A 22,280-nucleotide genomic window follows, 5' to 3' on the forward strand; every position below is an offset into this window, starting at 1 on the left:
ATAAAACTAAATGCTGGTTCTTTGAGAAGATAAACAAAATTGATAAACCATTAGCCAGACTCATTGATTAAAAAAGGGAGGAGATTCAAATCAATAGAATTAGAAATGAAAAGGAGAAGTAACAACTGACACTGCAGAAATACAAAAGATCATGAGAAATTACTACAAGCAACAATATGCCAATAAAATGGACAACCTGGAAGAAATGGAAAAAGTCTTAGACAAGCACAGCCTTCTCAGACTGAACAAGGAAGAAATAATAGAAAATATAAACAGACCAATCACAAGCACTGAAATTGAAACAGTGATCTAAAATCTTCCAACAAAAAAAGACGAGGACAAGATGGCTTCACAGGTGAATTCTATCAACATTTAGAGAACAACTAACCCCTATCCTTCTCAAACTCTTCCAAAATATAGCAGAGGGAGGAACACTCCCAAACACATTCTATGAGGCCACTATCACCCTGACACCAAAACCAGACAAAGATCCCACAAAACAAGAAAATTACAGGCCCATATCAATAAAGAACATGGATGCAAAAATCCTCCACTAAATACCAGCAAACAGAAACCAACAGCACATTAAAAGGATCATACACCAAGATCAAGTGGGGTTTACCCCAGGAACGCAAGGGTTCTTCAATATATGCAAATAAATCAATGTGATAAGCCATATTAAAAATTGAAGGAGAAAAACCATATGATCATCTCAATAGATGCAGAAAAAGCTTTTGACAAAATTCAACACCCATTTATGATAAAAACCCTCCAGAAAGTAGGCATAGAGGGAACTTACCTCAACATAATAAAGGGCAAATATGACAAACCCGCAGCCAACATCATCCTCAATGGTGAAAAACTGAAACCATTTCCTCTAAGATCAGGAGCAAGAAAATGTTGTCCACTCTCACTACTATCAGTCAACATAGTTTTGGAAGTTTTAGCCACAGCAATCAGAGAAGAAAAGGAAATAAAAGAAATCCAAATTGGAAAAGAAGAAGTAAAGCTGTCACTGTTTGCAGATTACATGATACTATATAGAGAGAATCCTAAAGATGCTACCGGAAAACTACTAGGGCTAATCAATGAATTGGGTAAAGTAGCAGGATACAAAATTAATGCACAGAAAGCTCTTGCATCCCTACACACTAATAATGACAAATCCGAAAGAGAAATTAAGGAAACACTCCCATGTACCACTGCAACAAAAAGAATATAATACCTAGGAATAAATTACTTAAGGAGACAAATGACCTGTATGCAGAAAACTATAAGACACGGATGAAAGAAATTAAAGATGATACAAACAGATGGGGAGATATACCATGTTCTTGGATTGGAAGAATCAAAATTGTGAAAATGACTCTACTACCCAAAGCAGTCTACAGATTCAATGCAATCCCTATCACCAATGGAATTTTTCACAGAACGAGAACAAAATATTTCACAATTTGTATGGAAACACAAAAGACCCCGAATAGCCAAAGCAATCTTGAGAAAGAAAAATGGAATTGGAGGAACCAGGCTTCCCGATTTAAGAATATACTACAAAGTTACAGTAATCCAGACAGTATGGTACTGGCAATAAAACAGAAAGGTAGATCAATGGAACAGGATAGAAAGCCCAGAGATAAACCCATGAACCAATGGTCACCTTATCTTTGATAAAGGAGGCAAGAATATACAATGGAGAAAAGACAGCCTCTTCAATAAGTGGTGCTTGCAAAACTGGATAGCTACATGTAAAGGAATGAAATTAGAACACTCCCTAATACCATACACAAAAATAAATTCAAATGGGTTAAAGCCCTAAATGTAAGGCCAGACACTATAAAACATTTAGAGGAAAACATAGGCAGAACATTCCATGACATATCACAGCAAGATCCTTTTTGACCCACCTCTGAGAGAAATGGAAATAAAAACAAAAATAAACAAATGGGACCTAATCAAACTTAAAAGTTTTTGCATAGCAAAGGAAACCATAAACAAGACAAAAAGACAACCCTCAGAATGGGAGAAAATATTTGCAAATGAAGCAACTGACAAAGGAATAATCTCCAAAATTTATAAGCAGCTCATGCAGCTCAATATCTAAAAAACAAACAACCCTATCCAAAAGTGGGCAGAGGACCTAAATAGACATTTAGCCAAAGAAGATATACAGATTACCAACAAACCCATGAAAGGATACTCATCATCACTAATCATTATAGAAATGCAAATCAAAACTGCTATGTGGTATCACCTCACACCAGTAAGAATGGGCATCATCAAAAAATCTACAAAGAATAAATGCTGGAGAGTGTATGGAGAAAAGGGAACCCTCTTGCACTTTTAGTGGAAATATAAATTGATAAAGCCACTATGGAGAACAGTATGGAGGTTCCTCAAAAAACTAAAAATAGAACTACCATACGACCCAGCAATCCCACTTCTGGGCACATACCCTGAGAAAACCATAATTCAAAAAGAGTCATGTAGGGCTTCCCTGGTAGTGCAGTGCTTGAGAATCTGCCTGCCAATGCAGGGGACACAGGTTCGAGCCCTGGTCCGGGAAGATCCCACATGCTGCAGAGCAACTGGGCCCGTGAGCCACAACTACTGAGCCTACACATCTGGAGCCTGTGCTCCACAACAAGAGAGGCCGCGACAGTGAGAGGCCTGCACAACGTAATGAAGAGTGGCCCCTGCTTGCCACAACTAGAGAAAGCCCTCACACAGAAACAAAGACCCAACACAGCCAAAAATATATTAATTAATTAAACAACAACAAAAAAAAGAGTCATGTACCACAATGTTAATTGCAGCTCTATTTACAATAGCCAGGACATGGAAGCAACCTAAGAGTCCATCAACAGATGAATGGATAAAGAAGATGTGGCACATATATACAATGGAATATTACTCAGCCATAAAAAGAAACAAAATTGAGTTATTTATAGTGAGGTGGATGGACCTAGAGTCTGTCATACAGAGTGAAGTAAGTCCAGAAGAGAAAAACAAATACCATATGCTAACACATATATATGGAATCTAAAAAAAAAATGGTTCTGAAGAGCCTATGGGCAGGACAGGAATAAATACGCAGACATAGAGAATGGACTTGAGGACACAGGGAGGGGGATGTGTAAGCTGGGACAAAGTGAGAGGGTGGCATGGACATATATACACTATCAAATGTAAAATAGCTAGTGGGAAGCAACCGCATAGCACAGGGAGATCAGCTTGGTGCTTTTTGTCCACCTAGAGGCGTGGGATAGGGAGTGTGGGAGGGAGATGCATGAGGGAGGAGATATGGGGTTGTATGTATATGTATAGCTGATTCACTTTGTTATACAGCGGAATCTAACACACTATTGTAAAGCAATTATACTCCAATTAAGATGTTAAAAAAACTCACCAGGTGTTTGTCTTATTGCCTGGCCCAGTCTCTATATCACCACCACCACGCCTGAGTGCCCTCTCAATATTGATCTGAAGATTTAAGTTAAGACATTTATTTCTAAAATTTTTAAGTAGAAACTCATTGAAAAATCTTCATCCCAACCACTTCCATTTTTTGAGTTCAAAATATTTAGTTGATGTGCAAGACCAATTAATTATGTTTAAATTTCTGAAAGTATGAGATCAGGTTCTACAATTTTCAGTAATAGATTTCCAATGACGATACTTGCAGAAGTTTTCTTCCATAATACTCTTAATTTTATGTCATTTATATTTCACTTGTTAGGGTAATGAGAAACAAAGAAAGGTTTAGTGATGTACTCAAATCACACAGACAACAGGACATAACGCATACCTCACCCTAAATCTACATGCTCTAGTTAAAAACTTAAATTCCCTTTCCCAACCAATGTGTCTTATCTACTTTTAGTTAGACTGTCTTACACAAGGTAATTTTCTTATATTGGGATAAAAGTACATGTTCTGCAATCTAACTAATCATATACACTAAGCTATTATGACTTTAATTTTCTGCTCTAAAGAATTTTAAGTTTTTTACATGATGTAACAGGCCACTAGAATTATTCTTGGTACTGCTATAGACCAATTAAGAAGTACTTTTCATGATTTTCCAAGTTCAGAAGAAAAGCAATTTTACAATGACTTTTAAAGTAGTTTCATAGCTACATTCATGCTGGGTAATGAATAAATAACACTCAGTAGGCAGAACAGCATAAAGGTTAAGATTATGGGCTCTGGAATCAGACAGACACGAGGGGTGCTTTGCTAGCTCTCTGACATTGCTAGCTCTCTGAGCCTGTTTCCTCTTCCTAAAAATAGGCAAAATAGCAGGGGATTAAGAGGTGCAAACTACTATGTGTAAAATGTATAAGCTACAAGGATATATTGTACAGCACACGGAATATAGCCAATATTTTATATTAACTATAAATGGAGCACAACCTTTAAAAACTGTGAATCACTAGTTGTACACCTGAAACATATAATATTGTAAACCAACTATATCACAATAAAAAAGAATGAAAAAAAGGAAGAAAATAATGGACATAATAGGAATACTGACTTCATTGGGTTGTCACAAGAATTAAATAACACACCTAAAGTTCTTACCACTATGCCTGGCACATTTTAAGAGCTCAAAGAATGATAGCTGTTATTATTATCAACTAAACCTGACAAATTTGCATGAGAAATTAAAGTGCAATGTTTTACCATATTTTTAACATATTAAGTACTTGTCTACACTCATCTTGCTTCCAAATCACACTGGATAGAATGGTTTCTCATAAAATACAGCCATTATTAAATATATATTTACTGTTTTAATTTCAGTGTTGAGAAATATGCTGCGCTAATGGTAAAACAATTGGCTGAGTAGTGGTGAAACAAACAGACAAAATTTTCCCATGTTGTAACTCTTAACTGGGATGAACTTTCTCCAGTGTCTAAAAGGTGAAGCTCTTTTTGTCTTGACTCACTGCTGGAAATCCCCTCAGCAAAACTGGCTCTGCTCTAACTCTATGATAGGGTCTTATTTCCAGAAAGGACTAAGCAAAAAGAACAGAACTCAAAGACTAGAGTCCAGAACCAGAGTTTACAAGCCATAGATGTACTGCTTTCTTGATCAATTCAGATTTATAGAATCATAAAAAGCCACAATTTAATTATGCTGGCCTATAACCACACAAAGATAGTTTTCAGGGAAGAGAACCAAAGTCATAGAAGTTCAATATGTGTCACAAATGCTATTTAAAAATGTGCCCTTGGTTAGGCAATTTTATTTTAAAAAGAACTAAATTGTATATGAAAATGTTGCTACTAACCTATCTCCCTCACTTCCACCTAACTCTCACATGCAGATTATGGATGAAGACACATTTGCCTAGTTAGGCATCATCCAGTCTTTCTCTTTCTTTTCAGGCATCATCCAGTTATTAAACGGCAGTTATAGATTCCCAATCACATGATAAGATTTTAATGTATTATTGACACAATTTCTGTCCAATATCTCTACTCTAAAAGGGAGTGTAAATAGCACAGTGTTTAGTAGCCAGTTCTGGAGTCAGAACAACCTGCGTTCTAATCCCAGTTCTGCCATTTGTAACTGTTTTATCTTGAGCAATGTACCTAGTTTCTGGGTCTTAGAGATATCCCTTCCACTTACATGAAATGGATCTATTACTAGTACTTACCTCAAAATGTTATCACAAGTATTAAACTAATTGAAATAAAGTATGTAAAGCACTGGGTACAGTGCCTGACATACACAATGCATAAATAAATGTTAGGCTTTACTATTACTAAAGTCAAATCTTGATTAGTCACATTAATGAAAAGTAATGAAACAAAAATCTAGCATCACTAATATTGAATACTATTAAATATATAATTTTTTAATTGGTCGTGATATTTTAGTTTATATTTAACTTTTGCCTGATGTTCTGGCAACCTAAAACAGTTCAAACAAACTAATAAAGCCAGAATGTGAGGGACTGAGCTAGAAAATAATCCCCTTGCTTAGAATTCTTCTCTATTGACCAAGTGTGAAAAGTCAGCTTTGCTCTCATATTAATAAAAATAGTCATCATAAATGAGCTGCCCCTTCTCTCTAAACAAATGTTTGTTTAATTTTGGTCTGCATCAGAGGAAGTAATTAAGTACTGGGTTTAAAAGGTTTTCTGGTGGGTTGAAAATTAGAGCTGAAAGCAAACATATGGTCAGATAGTCATCAACAAATTGTCAACCTGTTTAATTTTATCGGTAAGAAATGAAACACAACATTCACCTTTGAAAATTCAATTAAAGCAGAAAATATTCCTGTAAAAGATATATGTTTTATGGCACAATATATATTTTAGAAAAGAATTTAGAGATTAACTACAGAGAATTAGAACATTCTAACTGATTGTGTCCGGGGCTTCAATCTTTTTTTTTTTCCAGCTCAACCTAGGGGGAGGGTTGACCTTATGGTTTATTGATCAAAACCCTTTCCTCAATAGAGTAACTAGTCTTTGAGCGAAAATGAACCTATTTTATCCCTTTATCCTACCAGATTAGGAAACTTTTACTACCCTTCTGCAATATATTCTTTCTTATAACCATTCTGCTTTCAAGTACCATATAATCACCATCATTGATAACTGTGTTTCCCGAGCCTCTTTAAATTGGGCCAAAGTATTCCAAAGGCTTTGCCATTGTTGCTGTGTGTTTAAGGTAATCAGTCACCAAATATAGGGCACCAATCTGAAGGCAATGATCTTGAGTTCCCGCATTTGCCACGGGAGAGCTCCCATTTTCCATTGTTCAGGGCATCCAAAAAGCATATCCAAACAGTCATCTCATGAAGAGTTTCTAATTTTTCTCTTAGTTTATGAATACCTTTACACAGCATTCAAACAAACCTTGGCAGCTACGACAAAGACCATAGCATACATCAAATTGATGTTCAATTTATAAATACAAAGACAGAGAAGCTACCATATATGACAAACCTACAGCTAACATCATACTCAATGGTGAAAAGCTGAAAGCATTTCCTCTAAGATCAGGAACAAGACAAGGATGTCCACTCTAGCCACTTTTTTCAACATAGTTTTGGAAGTCCTAGCTATGGCAATCACAGAAGAAAAAGAAATAAAAGGAATTCAAATTGGAAAAGAAGAAAAACTGTCATTGTTTGCAGACAACATGATACTGTACACAGAATATCCTAAAGATGCTACCAGAAAATTCCTAGAGCTCATCAATGAATTCAGTTAAGTTGCAGGATACAAAATTAATACAGACATCTGTTGCATTTATATACACTAACAATGAAAGATCAGAGAGAGAAATTAAAGAAACAATACCATTTACCATCACATCAAAAAAAAATAACAAACTTAGTAATATACCTACCTAAGGAGACAAAAGACCTGTACTCCGAAAACTATAAGATGCTGATGAAAGAAATCAAAGACAACACAGACAGATGGAAATATATACCATGTCCTTGGATTGTAAGAATCAGTATTGTCAAAATGACTATACTACACAAGGCAATCTACAGATTCAGTGCAATCTCTATCAAATTACCAATGGCATTCTTCATAGAACTAGAACAAAAAAATCTTAAAATTTGTATGGAGACACGAACGACCCTAAGTAACCAAAGCAATCTTTTTTGTTTTTTGTGTTTTTTTTTTTTTGCAGTATGTGGGCCTCTCACTGTTGTGGCCTCTCCCATTGTGGAGCACAGGCTCCGGACACGCAGGCTCAGTGGTCATGGCTCACGGGCCCAGCCGCTCTGCGGCATGTGGGATCTTCCTGGACCAGGGCATGAACCCGTGTCCCCTGCATCGGCAGGTGGACTCCCAACCACTGAACCACCAGGGAAGCCCCAAAGCAATCTTGAGAAAGAAAAACAGAGCTGGAGGAATCAGGCTCCATGACTTCAGACTATACTACAAAGCTACAGTCATCAGAGCAGTATGGTACTGGCACAAAAACAGAATTATAGCTCAATGGAACAAGACAGACAACCCAGAAATAAACCCACATAACTATGGCAATTAATCTATGACAAAGGAGACAAGACTATAAAATGGAAGAAAGACAGTTTCTTCAGTAAATGGTGCTGGGAAAACTGAACAGCTACATATAAAAAAATGAAATTAGAATATTCTTTAACACCAGACACACAGAAAAAACCTCAAAATGGATTAAAGACCTAAATGTAAGACCAGACACTATAAAACTCTTAGAGGAAAACGTAGGCAGTACACTCTTTGATATAAATCACAGCAAGTTCTTTTTTGATCTATCTCCCAGAGTAATGGAAATGAAAACAAAAATAAACAAATGGGACCTAATGAAACTTAAAAGCTTTTGCACAGCAAAGGAAACCATAAACAAAATGAAAAGACAACCCACAGAATGGGAGAAAATATTTGAAAACAAAGCAACTGACAAGGGATTAATCTCCAAAATTTACAAACAGCTCATGAAGCTCAATATCAAAACTAAAACAAATAACCCAATCAAAAATATGCAGAAGACCTAAAGAGACATTTCTACAAAGAAGACACACAGATGGCCAAGAGGCACATGTAAAGACACTCAACATTGCTAATTATTAGAGAAATGCAAATCGAAACTGCATTGAGATATCACATCACACCAGTTAGAATGGCCATCATCAAAAAGTCTGCAAACAATAAATGCTGGAGAGGGTGTGGAGAAAAGGGAAATCTACACTGTTGGTGGGAATGTAAATTAGTACAGTGAGCATGGAGAACAGTATGGCGTTTCATTAAAAAACTAAAAATAGAGCTACCATATGATTCAGCAATCACACTCCTGGGCATATATCCAGAGAAAAACATGGTTGGAAAGGATACATGCACCCCAATGTTCACTGCAGCACTGTTACAATAGCCAAGACAGGGAAGCAACCTAAATGTCCATCGACAGATTAATGGATAAATAAGATGTGGTATATATATATAATGGAATAATCCCCAGCCATTAAAAAGAATGAAATAATGCCATTTGCAGCAACATGGATGCACCTGGAGATTATCATACTAAGTGAAGTAAGTCAGACAGAGAAATACAAATATCATATGATATCACTTATATGCGGAATCAAAAAAAATGATACAAATGAGCTTATTTACAAAACAGAAACAGACTCACAGACTTAGAGAATAAACTATGGTTACCAGGGGGGATGTGGGGGGGGAATAGATTGGGAGTTTGGGATTGACATATACACACTGTCATATTTAAAATAAAATGCCTTCCCATGAAAAAAAAAGAGACAGAGGAGCAAAATACTCTTCACCTAAATGCAATTACTTTTGAATCATATAGATAAAGAACTGTGGCTTGTTGTTCTACATCCATATTATCCCAATGAAAAAAATACTGCCTAGTGACTAATGATTTGGCAATCGCAAGTGTTCATTTTATTTGCTTGTTTCTATAACTCGTGCACAGAATAACACCACAGAGGAAAATCACATATATTTCATTTACTATATGGACAATCCAAGCTACAACTAGTTTATGTTTTAGCAGTCATAAAAGAGATCATTTTACAAAAGTTGGACCATAAATAATACCCTCAGAAATCTACAGTCTATCTATCTACCACAATCTTAAAATTTCTACACCAAGCACACCTAAAATGCATAGAGACTGTGAAATGCAGATTATTATGGATCTGAGGAAAAGAAGTATGGGAAGAAAACTCCAAACCAGTTATAATTCTCCAAGCTATCATCTCTCTAGCAAACCTGATCAAAGGCCAATGTTGATTTTTGTTAAAAGTTATTGAAATTTATTAAGTTTATTATAGGTTCTGTGCTTACTAGTCTTTTTCCATTAAATGCAAACTTACAGGACATTACAATTTCGAGGAAAAAATATGGCGTATATTATTTTGTTACAATAGGTCAAAACATGCACAAACAGTTTTGAACAGGCAGAAATCACTTCCTACTGACAAACAACTTGGGAGGTGCATTCTTGCTAAATGGTTTTCATAAAAAAAAAAAAAAAGTATTAAGACCTGAATTTTCACCTTGACCTATACTAGACCAGCTCCAAATCTGCATCTTCTCTATCTTCCTGGCCTTCAGTGAATTTAGCCTACTTACTGACATTCACCTTTAGACATGCTATCCCTCCTCTACACTAGCTCCTCATTTTTCTATTCTCCTGTATGTATATGCCCAAGCAATTCCACTTACAGGACTTACTCCCTTCTGTACCTCTCATCTCATGTTCACATTTATCTCTGCATGCCTCCTAGCTGTCATGCATCACTGGGACGATGTATTTCTTTAAACATATGTCATTTGGATTCAAACGGCTTGTGTTGAATTCAAGCTCTGTGGCTTACTATTTGTGTGACCTTGAGAAAGTTGTTTAACCTCTCTAAACCTGTATTTCCTTATCTTGAAAAATAGAGATAATCATAGTATCTAACTCATAGGACTAGAAATTGCCAAGAAAAAATGAGATTCTACCCGACACACTTAAGTGTTCCTACTTACTAACACTATTATGGCTACTATCAAGAAATCCATTGCAAACACTAATGTACCTTGGGCTTCCCTGGTGGCGCAGTGGTTGAGAGTCCACCTGCCGATGCAGGGGACACGGGTTTGTGCCCCGGTCTGGGAAGATCCCACATGCCGTGGAGCGGCTGGGCCCGTGAGCCATGGCCGCTGAGCCTGCGCGTCCAGAGCCTGTCTTCCGCAACGGGAGAGGCAGAAAAAAACCAAAATAAACAAAAAAACCCAATATGCCTGCTTTCATCTCTAAACTTTTTTTTTTTTTTTTTTTTTTTTGCAGTCCGCGGGCCTCTCACTGCTGTGGCCTCTCCCGTTGCGGAGCACAGGCTCCGGACGCGCAGGCTCAGCGGCCATGGCTCACGGGCCCAGCCGCTCCGCGGCATGTAGGATCTCCCCGGACAGGGGCACGAACCCGTGTCCCCTGCATCAGCAGGCGGACTCTCAACCACTGCGCCACCAGGGAAGCCCTCATTTATAAACTTTTGAGAAGCAAGTGCTATACCTCTGTATTAGGGCAGAGTTGAGTACAAGTTTGAAAAGTTTTGTTTTTTTTTTAATTGGTCTATGAAGGAAAGGGAGTCTTAAGGTCACACTAAGTTGCAATCATCATAGATCCTCCCTTGCCTGATACAATATCTAGTATTGGTTATTTTTATGAAAATCACTAGCAGGAGTAAGAAAATAGTCAAAGATTCACAATCCAAAACCAAAAGCTTTCTTTTAAATGCTCTTCAGAAAACTACACTTAGTCACTTATAGAACATCTCACTTTGTACAATTGCTGGATTCGTGTTAGGATGTTTGCCCCAAAATTTCTAAACCGTATGTTAAAAACAACATGACAGCTTTCTTAAAGGAAAAAAACCTTAGTATTGCAAGCTGAAGAGTCCCCATTTATGTTACAAAGGAGCTCTTCTGAAGTATACTCATTTTATCCTGTTTTAATATTATTTAAAAGTACTATAAGATTATAATACAATAAGAATTTATTTTGGCAATACGCAGTAGAACTTTGATATCAGGTTCATAGGAACTATAATTACTGCAACAACAAACAAATTTATAATTACCCATAAGAAAAACAATTGAAACAAAACAAAAAAAGCATAAATATTTTTTATTTGCATAGTCTTCAACAATGGAATCTAATAATGTACATAGTAGGAGACAGTAGTCATTTTTAAGGCCCTAAGAAACTTAAGTCTTAACAAAGAGAGAGGTATAGTTGTTCTTATTTGAATAGAAATTCTGAAAGGAGTTTCATCTTGAATCTGCTTTTCAGGGAGGGGTAGAAGAGCAAGAAAGCAAAGAATAAATAGCAGTACTGAAACTGCATGTCACCCAAAGTGAAATCACCAAAACTAGCTTCCTGATCTGCCCAACCTAATTAGGGATTTAACTAAAGGTATTAAGCTGATGTTTTAAATTTTACAATTATTTTATTGGAATTGAGACCCTGGGCAGCTTTAACATTATTTTAAATATCATAATATATATGGAAAATAATAAGGCAAGAGGCTCATAAAGTGAAGTTCAAAGACAATATAAAAAGTTTTATTTTTTCCAACCTAAACTTGCTCCAAAAGTGTAACTTTAAGTATTCTATTTCAAAACTGTCTAAACACACCCACAAGTGGTAGCCAGAGAAGACAAGTTGAAGGTTCAAGCTCCTTGTGATTTCACGCAACTTTCAGTTCTATTCCAAACCCTCTTAGGGGGTAAACGAAACAAAAACGAAAACACAACAACAACAGAAAACATGGGATAGCTGCTGCTCTGAAGCTCAGAAGAGGGAGGGGGTTCATACATTCTACATTCTGATCCCACACATCTGCTCTTGCCACTGTTGGCTTTTCTCCTGAGCTGTGAAACACAGAGACACTTTCATTTACCATGAATATACACTCTGCTTTCACCCCAGCTTAGCCTATTTCTCCCCACAACTGGTGAAAATTGTTATTCTAAATTAAGAGCACGGGGGATGAGAGAGGGTTTCCCTATCATTTGAAGAAGCCACCATTGGAATCCGCAAATACACAAGAAGGCACTTGTTAGTTCCCTTCCAGTTCTCAATGTATTTGAAGCAGTTAGAAACTGTTTGAAGTAGCATCTTTTGAAAGAAAAGAAAAGGTCAAAATAAGGGACAATATGGAAGGGAAAAACAGGTCCCTTGTTACATTGTTTAAAAAGAAAACCCACAACTTTATATCATTGTTCCCAACTTCCGCTCCCATTCTGTCTAGTTCTAACAGACTCTTTAGGCTGAAGTTAAATACCCCCTCCTACACAGTGGCAAAATATAACTATTTGATTACAAGGGTCTCACTCTGTGAAATATAATCACAGTGCCTCAGTAGGCCTCCGCTCAGTCATCATCATTAACAGCATGTTTTACATCCTTTACAGATGTGCCCTGCCCCTGCCTCACTACCTACAGCAAATATGTGAAATGTCCCACTCTTGAAACTTACCAGTGTGAGACTTTCTTGACTTCTTCACCTAACCCCAAAGACCCTATACCACCATCTCCCATTTACCAAAACTCGGTAGCTTTCTTTTTTCTTCAGAGAAGAAATGTGGGACTAACATCACTAGGCAAACAAAGCTAAACTCCATGGAAAAATGAAATCGATGCAACAAAGAGAAGAAAGGGAAGAAGGGGGTGGGGTGAGAAATGCGGGTGTCTAACGAAGGAGAAACTGCCAGACTAACTTCTGCAATTTAACGGTTCTGGGGCAGCAGGAGACTGATGTGTAGAAAAACAACAAAGGTGGGCTTCCCACCCTCCTTACCGCCGTGGAGCCAGAGGAAGATGCAATATACACACGGATCACCATCTTGGTTGGGAACAGCGGCTGTAGTTGTTTGAGTCCTGCAAACGCCTGGAGAGCAGCTGCAGCAAAGGCTGGAATCAAGCTAGGGGCCTTACAGAGGTTGGGAAAGAAGGGTGGGGGAAGGTGGAAGGGGAACTCGCCAGAGCCCCGCCTCCTCTCTTGGCTGCTTTCACTGTGCTCAGAGGGCGGCAGTCCCAGCCCCAAACCCCGGAAGGCACAGGCTCGTTTACATCATTTCTAATTTTTTTTTTTTAATTGGGAATCTCGAATAGCACCGCGAGATCTGTTGAAACATTTATTTTTGACCATTCCCTCTCTGAGAAGAGGGAAAGGAGAAAGAAAAAGAAAGAGAGAGCGTTGAATTAAATTAGATTGCGATGAAGTTCTGCGTGTAACTTCCTGCTCAGAAGTGTATGCAAATAAGATGTCTTCTTTAAAAGAGGAAGTTCTGCGTTGAATCCAGACACTAGTGATAAAGACCAAGTTCTCAAAGCCTCGTGCATTTTAAGACTCCTATTACGTAGTGATTGTTCTGATGTTAGCTGGTGGCAGGAATTGGACCTTGAAGCACTGAGCGCTGCCTTGGAAGGTTTAGGAAAAGTATCAAGTTTCCCAAAGCCCAGAAACAGCAGGATTGGTTTTTTGAGTTTTGCTTTTTGTTAAATTACGGAATCCTGTTTCCGTGAGAATTTGCAGGAAACCTGATTGACTGGCAAACTCAAGAATGGAGGAAGAAACTGCAAATCAAAAAAAAAAAAAAAAAGGAAAATACAGTGTAAGAACGTGAAAGATTTCTGTTACGTTTTGTTTGCTTTCTAACTGACTGTGGAAAGGGAGTTTGTATCATATGTTGCAGGAGATGTGGAAATGGTGAACAGAGAGAGCAAATGGTTATTTGTAGCTCTAGGGAAATGAGCAAACAATTGGTAATGCCCAGAGAGGGACCATATACTTCAAAAGTGTAATTTCACCTTCCCGAATTATGTCAAATGAACAGAAATAAGGAACTTGCAAGATGAATGAGAGTGGAGAAAGGGTGTCAGTCGCCTGCCCTACTTCTTTACCTTTACTTTGAAGTTTGTCCTCCCTCTCCATTCTAGTGATTTATCATCTTTGTCTAGGTTCAGTAATTGTAACAGCTTCCTAACTGTTCCCTGTTCACAGATTCTCCCTTCTCCAAACTCTGTGATCCATACAACAACCTCAAGAGGTGGATATTATCACATCAATTTTTCAGATGAAGAAACAAACCCAGGAAAATAATTTTCCTAAAGTTATTTAGCTAGTAAATTCCAGAGTTAAGATTGGTCTTCAAATCCAACCAACTCCAAAGGCCACCCTCTTAAATATCATTTTAATACACTGCCTGTAACAGGGAAAGTACTCAATAATTGTTAGCTATTTTTCTTCCTAAAATATCAGTTTCATGTGTCACTAAAGACAATGTAGGCTGAAATACTTAAGATAGGTTTCCAGGGCTTCCCTGGTGGCGCAGTGGTTGAGAGTCCGCCTGCCGATGCAGGGAACATGGGTTCGTGCCCCGGTCTGGGAAGATCCCACATGCCGTGGAGCGGCTGGGCCCGTGAGCCATGGCCGCTGAGCCTGTGCATCCGGAGCCTGTGCTCCGCAACGGGAGAGGCCACAACAATGAGAGGCCCGCACACAGCAAAAAAAAAAAAAAAAAAAAAAAAAAAAGGTTTCCATTGCTAGATTATGTTTCTAAAGTGCTCCCACCGTAATCTGGCCCTACACTATCCATACAGTCTTACCGATTGCTCCCCCAAACTAACTTCCTTGAATAATCATTGGTGACTCCCCACTGCAATAACCATACTTATTACCATTTCCATGCCTTTGCTCTTCCTGTTCCTTTCTTTGCCTTTTCCCCACATCGTCATACTTTTCTGCCTTCTCCATCTGTCCAACTCTTACCTTTATTAGATGCAAATCAAAATCTTTATACAAATGATCAGGCTGAAGTAAGTCAGGGTGACCTAGCCACCCTCATCATGGTCAACATCAAGGTGACTGTTATTGTGCTTCTTAGACCACAGAACAGGAAAATCTTCCTTCAGTTTGTGATTTGGCATAATGGGCATAATTTGCCATATAATAACATAATCTAACCTACCACCTCTCAGTGGTCAATATATATTCTATTTGGACCTATAGTTTATTTTGAATTGATGAAAAACATAAAGAGAAAGAAAGGAAAACTCTTCTATGTATTCTACATACGCATATGACAAAATTAATATCTCCAGAAAACTGAGTGGCAGACAGGATTAGCAATGAGTCCAGTGGATCTTATCAGGAAATTTGAGAAATGGGAAGACAATTCCTGGTGTTTCATTTCTTTTAAATACAGATGTATTAACCTAAGTGAAAAATTTCCCCATAAATTCATATATAAACAAAATCTATTGGTCCTTATTAACAATACTTGGGATACAAGGGGCAGGGGGGCTTTACCAATGATTTTATCCTAGAAAATAACATTGTAGGTTATATTATACTTGTTCCTTACTATAGTTAACCATCTCTGGAATGTACATTTTAGAATGGTCATTTTTGCTTCATTTTAATAGTTCATAGAGCAGTCTCCAAAACCATCTGTTCATATAATTCAACTGGAAAGGTTAAGGTCTGATTAAAGAAGATGGATCAAGGGTTTTCAAACAGTATTTGTGACCAATTGCCACAGGAAATCTATTCATTTTTTAATGAAATAATATTTTTCATAAATTATAAAATGATTTTATACTGTGTGCAGAAAACTTAACAAACATTGACAAGAAAAAATCACCCACATTACTATTTAATATAGTAATACTACTATATTAAAAATAGTATCTGGAGATAACTACTTTTAATATGGTGGCATAAGCCTTTCCAACCTAGTCAGAGATAGATAGATGAGGGTGGGTTGAGGGGTTGAGAGAAGTGGTAAAGAGGAAGAGAGAGAGAGAATGTAATTTTCAAATTTATTACAAGATACATACTATTTTTTAAATCGTTCTTTGTCACTTAGAAAATATATTTTAAAACTTAGCACAGGACAGAAAATATTATCCTACATGATTTTAATGGCTTTACATGATTCCATTTTACAGATGTACCAAAATGTATTTAAACATTTCTGTATTGTTGAACATATTGCTTGTTTTTAATTATTCTATGTAGTTAGGACTGTAGTATACATTTATCAATAAATCTTTGCCCACATCTCTAAAAATTTTTTCAAAGTAAATTCCTAGATGTGCAATTGCTGGCAAACTGGAGAGTTACTCCAGCCTATTGTTATAATGTTATAATTTGGACCCAGTATTGCCCTGATCTGAGAGGAAAAGAATGTTGATTTCATTGAAAAACTAGCTGATGTTTTCCCAATCACAAGAATTCGGCTGGGGAGGTTTGAGTAGAGGCTTTGTGGCCATGGTTGTAGAGAATGGAATCTAAGGACAGTTCTTGGCAGGTTTTACTCTCCTCTTCTCCCTCACTGATTTTCCTGATATAAGTCCCTAACATTTGGAACTTTGCTGAGGTGGCAGGTAAGTTCCTACATATACTTCCCTGCCCCATACCTCCTTAGATGCGCCAGGCACTCATACTGGTAATGGCATTAGAATGAGTACAGCACTACACAGAAACATACATTTTGGTTCTCTGTGCTGAATTTTTGGGCCAACTGCTGAGCTGGAGGGCACAGGACAGTTTCAGTGAGATGTACATACAGTGGTAGAATTGGGGTGAATGGCATGGGCACAGGTGAACAGATAGAATATGAAGGTTACAGAATTGAGGATATCTGTCACATGGAATGGTTTCACACAGGTGTCTAATAAATTCTGGTAGATATGGGTCGTGCATATGACATAGGATGTAAACTAGAAGACATCTCACATCCAGAAATTCTACCTCAGGTTTCAATCTCCATGCTTCACTCCTCTGAAGCATTTTTGCTGTATTCACTAGAGGTTCTGCTTTATGATGAGAAAACTCTCCCACATCAACATTTCTCTGAATTTTCCTTCTATCTCCTTGCCTTAATTGATACTTAATTCATCAGGACAGCTTTTACCTTTTGCAAGTGGAGACTGCTTATGCTCTCACACCCCTCTCAGGGTTAGTTGTCTTCAGGTGGGTTATTTTCATTCCGCATGCTGAAAGAGAAGGTCTGCCTAGAAGCTTCATTATCTTGCTCAGCAAATGCCCACTGTGGGCAAAAGCAGTGCTAACTCATCACTGAGCTCTTTGAAGTTAAAATTCATCCCCTTTTCTTTTCTTTTTTTTTTTCAAATTCACCAAAGTTGTGAATTTATTGGCATAAAGTTGTTCATAATATTGTCTTATTCTCCTTTTAATATGTGTAGAATTTTTAGTGGTATCGCCTCTCTCATTTCTGACATTGGAAATTTGCATCTTTATTTTTTTTTTCTGATCTGTTTGGCTAGAAGATTATTGAGTTTGTTGGTCTTCTCAGGGAAACAGATTTGGATTTCACTGATTTTCTATCTTCTTTTTCAGTCATATTGATTTCTTCATTGATCTTATTTCTTTTTTTTTTGCTTTAGCTTTAATATGATTTTCGTTTTCTAGTATCTTTTTTTTTGAACTTTTTTTTCTTTACATCTTTACATCTTTAGTGGAGTATAATTGCTTTACAATGGTGTGTTGGTTTCTGCTTTATAACAAAGTGAATCAGTTATACATATACATATGTTCCCATATCTCTTCCCCCTTGCATCTCCCTCCCTCCCACCCTCCCTATCCCACCCCTCTAGGTGGTCACAAAACACCGAGCTGATCTCCCTGTACAATGCGGCTGCTTGCCACTAGCTATCTGTTTTACGTTTAGTACTGTATATATGTCCATGCCACTCTCTCACTTTGTCACAGCTTACCCTTCCCCGTCCCCATATCCTCAAGTCCATTCTCCAGTAGGTCTGTGTCTTTATTCCTGTCTTACCCCTAGGTTCTTCATGACATTTTTTAAATTCCATATATATGTGTTCACATACGGTATTTGTCTTTCTCTTTCTGACTTACTTCACTCTGTATGACACACTCTAGGTCCATCCACCTCATTACAAATAGCTCAATTTTGTTTCTTTTTATGGCTGAGTAATATTCCATTGTATATATGTGCCACATCTTTATCCATTCATCTGATGATGGACACTTAGGTTGTTTCCATCTCTGGGCTATTGTAAATAGAGCTGCAATGAACATTTTGGTAATTGACTCTTTTTGAATTATGGTTTTCTCAGTACACATGCCCAGTAGTGGGACTGCTGGGTCATTTGGTAGTTTTATTTGTAGTTTTTGAAGGAACATCCATACTGTTCTCCATACTGGCTGTACCAATTCACATTCCCACCAGCAGTGCAAGAGTGTTCCCTTTCCTCCACACCTTCTCCAGCATTTATTGTTTCTAGATTTTTTGCTGTTGGCCATTCTGACTAGTGTGAGATGATATCTCATTGTAGTTTTGATTTGCATTTCTCTAATGATTAATGATGTTGAGCATTCTTTCATGTGTTTGTTGGCAGTCTGTATCTCTTCTTTCTATTTAGGTCTTCTGCCCATTTTTGGATTGGGTTGTTTGATTTTTGTTATTGAGCTGCATGAGCTGCTTGTAAATTTTGGAGATTAATCCTTTGTCAGTTACTTAATTTGCAAATATTTTCTCCCATTCTGAGGGTTGTCTTTTGTCTGGTTTATGGTTTCCTTTGCTGTGCAAAAGCTTTGAAGTTTCATTAGGTCCCATTTGTATATTTTTATTTTTGTTTCCATTTCTCTCGGAGGTGGGTCAAAAAGGATCTTGCTGTGATTTATGTCATAGAGTGTCCTGCCTATGTTTTCCTCTAAGAGTTTGATAGTTTCTGGCCTTAAATTTAGGTCTTTAATCCATTTTGAGCTTATTTTCATGTATGGTGTTAGGGAGTGATCTAATCTCATACTTTTACATGTACCTGTCCAATTTCCCAGCACCACTAATTGAAGAGGCTGTCCTTTCTCCACTGTACGTTCCTGCCTCCTTTATCAAATATAAGGTCACCACATGTGTGTGGGTTTATCTCTGGGCTTTCTATCCTGTTCCATTGATCTATATTTCTGCTTCTGTGCCAGTACCATACTGTCTTGATTACTGTAGCTTTGTAGTATAGTCTGAAGTCAGGAAGCCTGATTCCTCCAGCTCTGTTTTTCGTTCTCAAGATTGCTTTGACTATTCGGGGTCTTTTGTGTTTCCATACAAATTGTGAAATGTTTTGTTCTAGTTCTGTGAAAAATGCCAGTAGTAGTTTGATAGGGATTGCATTGAATCGGTAGATTGCTTTGGGTTAGTAGAGTCATTTTCACACTGTTGATTCTTCCAATCCAAGAATATGGTATATCTCTCATTCTATTTGTATCATCTTTAATTTCTTTCATCAGTGTCTTATAATTTTCTGCCTACAAGTGTTTTGTCTCCTTAGGTATGTTTATTCCGAGATATTTTATTCTTTTTGTTGCAATGGTAAATGAGAGTGTTTCCTTGATTTCACTTTCAGATTTTTCATCATTAGGGTATAGGAATGCCAGAGATTTCTATGCATTAATTTTGTATCCTGCTACTTTACCAAATTCATTGATTAGCTCTAGTAGCTTTCTAGTAGCATCTTTAGGATTCTCTATGTATAGTATCATGTCATCTGCAAACAGTGACAGGTTTACTTCTTCTTTTCTGATTTGGATCCCTTTCATTTCCTTTCTTCTCTGATTGCTGTGGCTGAAACTTCTGAAACTATGTTGAATAAGAGTGGTGAGAGTGGGAAACCTTGTCTTGTTCCTGATCTTACTGGAAATGCTTTCAGTTTTTCACCATTGAGGATGATGTTGGCTGTGGGCTTGTCATATATGGCCTTTATTATGTTGAGGAAAGTTCCCTCTATGCCTACTTTCTGCAGGGTTTTTATCATAAAAGGGTGTTGAATTTTGTTGAAAGCTTTCTCTACATCTATTGAGATGATCATATGGTTTCTCTCCTTCAATTTTTTAATATGGTGTATCACGTTCATTGATTTGCGTATATTGAAGAATCCTTGCATTCCTGGAATAAACCCCACTTGATCATGGTCTATGATCCATTTAATGTTCTGTTGGATTCTGTTTGCTAGTATTTTGTTGAGGATATTTGCATCTATGTTCATCAGTGATATTGGCCTGTAGTTTATTTTCTTTTGACATCCTTGTCTGGTTTCGGTATCAGGATGATGGTGACCTCGTAGAAGGAGTTTGAGAGTGTTCCTCCCTCTGCTATATTTTGGAAGTGTTTGAGAAGGATAGGTGTTAGCTCCTCTCTAAATGGTTGATAGAATTCCCCTGTGAAGCCATCTGGTCCTGGGCTTTTGTTTGTTGGAAAATTTTTAATCACAGCTTCAATTTCAGTGCTTTTGATTGGTCTGTTCATATTTTCAACTTCCTCCTGATTCTGTCTTGGCAGGTAGTGCATTTCTAAGAATTTGTCCGTTTCTTCCAGGTTGTCCATTTTATTGGCATAGAGTTGCTTGTAGTAATCTCCCATGATCTTTTGTATTTCTGCAGTGTCAGTTGTTACTTCTTTTTCATTTCTAATTCTATTGATTTGAGTCTTCTCTCTTTTTTTCATGATGTGTCTGGCTAATTGTTAATCAATTTTGTTTATCTTCTCAAAGAAACAGCTTTTAGTTTTATTGATCTTTGCTATTGTTTCCTTCATTTCTTTTTCATTTATTTCTGACCTGATTTTTATGATTTTTTTCCTTCTGCTAACTTTGGGATATTTTTGTTCTTCTTTCTCTAATTGCTTTAGGTGCAATGTTAGGTTGTTTATTCGAGATGTTTCCTGTTTCTTGAGTTAGGATAGTATTACTATAAAATTCCCTCTTAGAACTGCTTTTGCTGCATCCCATAGGTTTTGGGTCATCGTGTCTCCATTGTTATTTGTTTCTAGATATTTTTTGATTTCGTCTTTGATTTTTTCAGTGTTTTTCTTTGTTTTTAAGTAGTGTATTGTTTAGCCTCCTTGTGTTTGTATTTTTCACAGATCTTTTCCTGTAGTTGATATAGTCTCATAGCATTGTGGTCGGAAAAGATACTTGATACAATTTCAGTTTTCTTACATTTACCAAGGCTTGGTTTGTGACACAAGATATGATCTATCCTGGAGAATGCTCCATGAGAACTTGAGAAAAATGTGTATTCTGTTGTTTTTGGATGGAACGTCCTATAAATATCAATTAAGCCCATCTTGTTTAATGTATCATTTAAAGCTTGTGTTTCCTTATTTATTTTCATTTTGGATGATTTGTCCATTGGTGAAAGTGGGGTGTTAAAGGCCCCTACTATGAATGTGTTACTGTCAATTTCCCCTTTTATGGCTGTTAGCATTTGCCTTATGAATTGAAGTGCTCCAATATTGGATGCATAAATATTTACAATTGTTATATCTTCTTCATGGATCAATCCCTTGATCATTATGTGGTGTCCTTCCTTGTCTCTTCTTATAGTCTTTATTTTAAAGTCTATATTGTCTGATATGAGAATTGCTACTCCAGCTTTCTTTTGGTTTCCATTTGCACGCAATATATTTTTCCATCTCCTTACGTTCAGTCTGTATTTCTCTCTAGGTCTGACGTGGGTCTCTTGTAGACAGCATATATATGGGTCTTGTTTTTGTGTCCATTCAGCCAGTCTGTGTCTTTTGGTGGGAGCATTTAATCCATGTACATTTAAGGTAATTATCGATATGTATGTTCCTATTCCCATTTTCTAAATTGTTTTGGGTTTGTTATTGTAGGTCTTTTCCTTCTCTTGTGTTTCTTGCCTAGAGAAGTTCCTTTAACATTTGTTGTAAAGCTGGTTTGGTGGTGCTGAACTCCCTCAGCTTTTG

At 37.2% G+C, this 22,280-nt stretch overlaps 1 protein-coding gene across 1 annotated transcript in view; it reads right to left on the minus strand.

Moving 5' to 3' along the window:
• SH3BGRL (SH3 domain binding glutamate rich protein like) overlaps window positions 1-13,541 on the minus strand; it is an 83,633-nt gene extending 70,092 nt beyond the window's left edge. Inside the window, exon 1 of the mRNA XM_022580821.2 lies at window positions 13,325-13,541. Within this exon, the coding sequence (XP_022436529.1) occupies window positions 13,325-13,369 (45 nt within the window). The 5' untranslated portion in view covers window positions 13,370-13,541. The remainder of the gene's footprint in view (window positions 1-13,324) is intronic.
• Between the last annotated feature and the right edge of the window lie 8,739 nt (window positions 13,542-22,280).

This window comes from Delphinapterus leucas, chromosome X, assembly GCF_059928025.1.
Source record: "Delphinapterus leucas isolate spDelLeu-1000000601 "Yukka" chromosome X, BTC_Dleu_Yukka2, whole genome shotgun sequence".
NCBI classification, from domain to species: domain Eukaryota; kingdom Metazoa; phylum Chordata; class Mammalia; order Artiodactyla; family Monodontidae; genus Delphinapterus; species Delphinapterus leucas.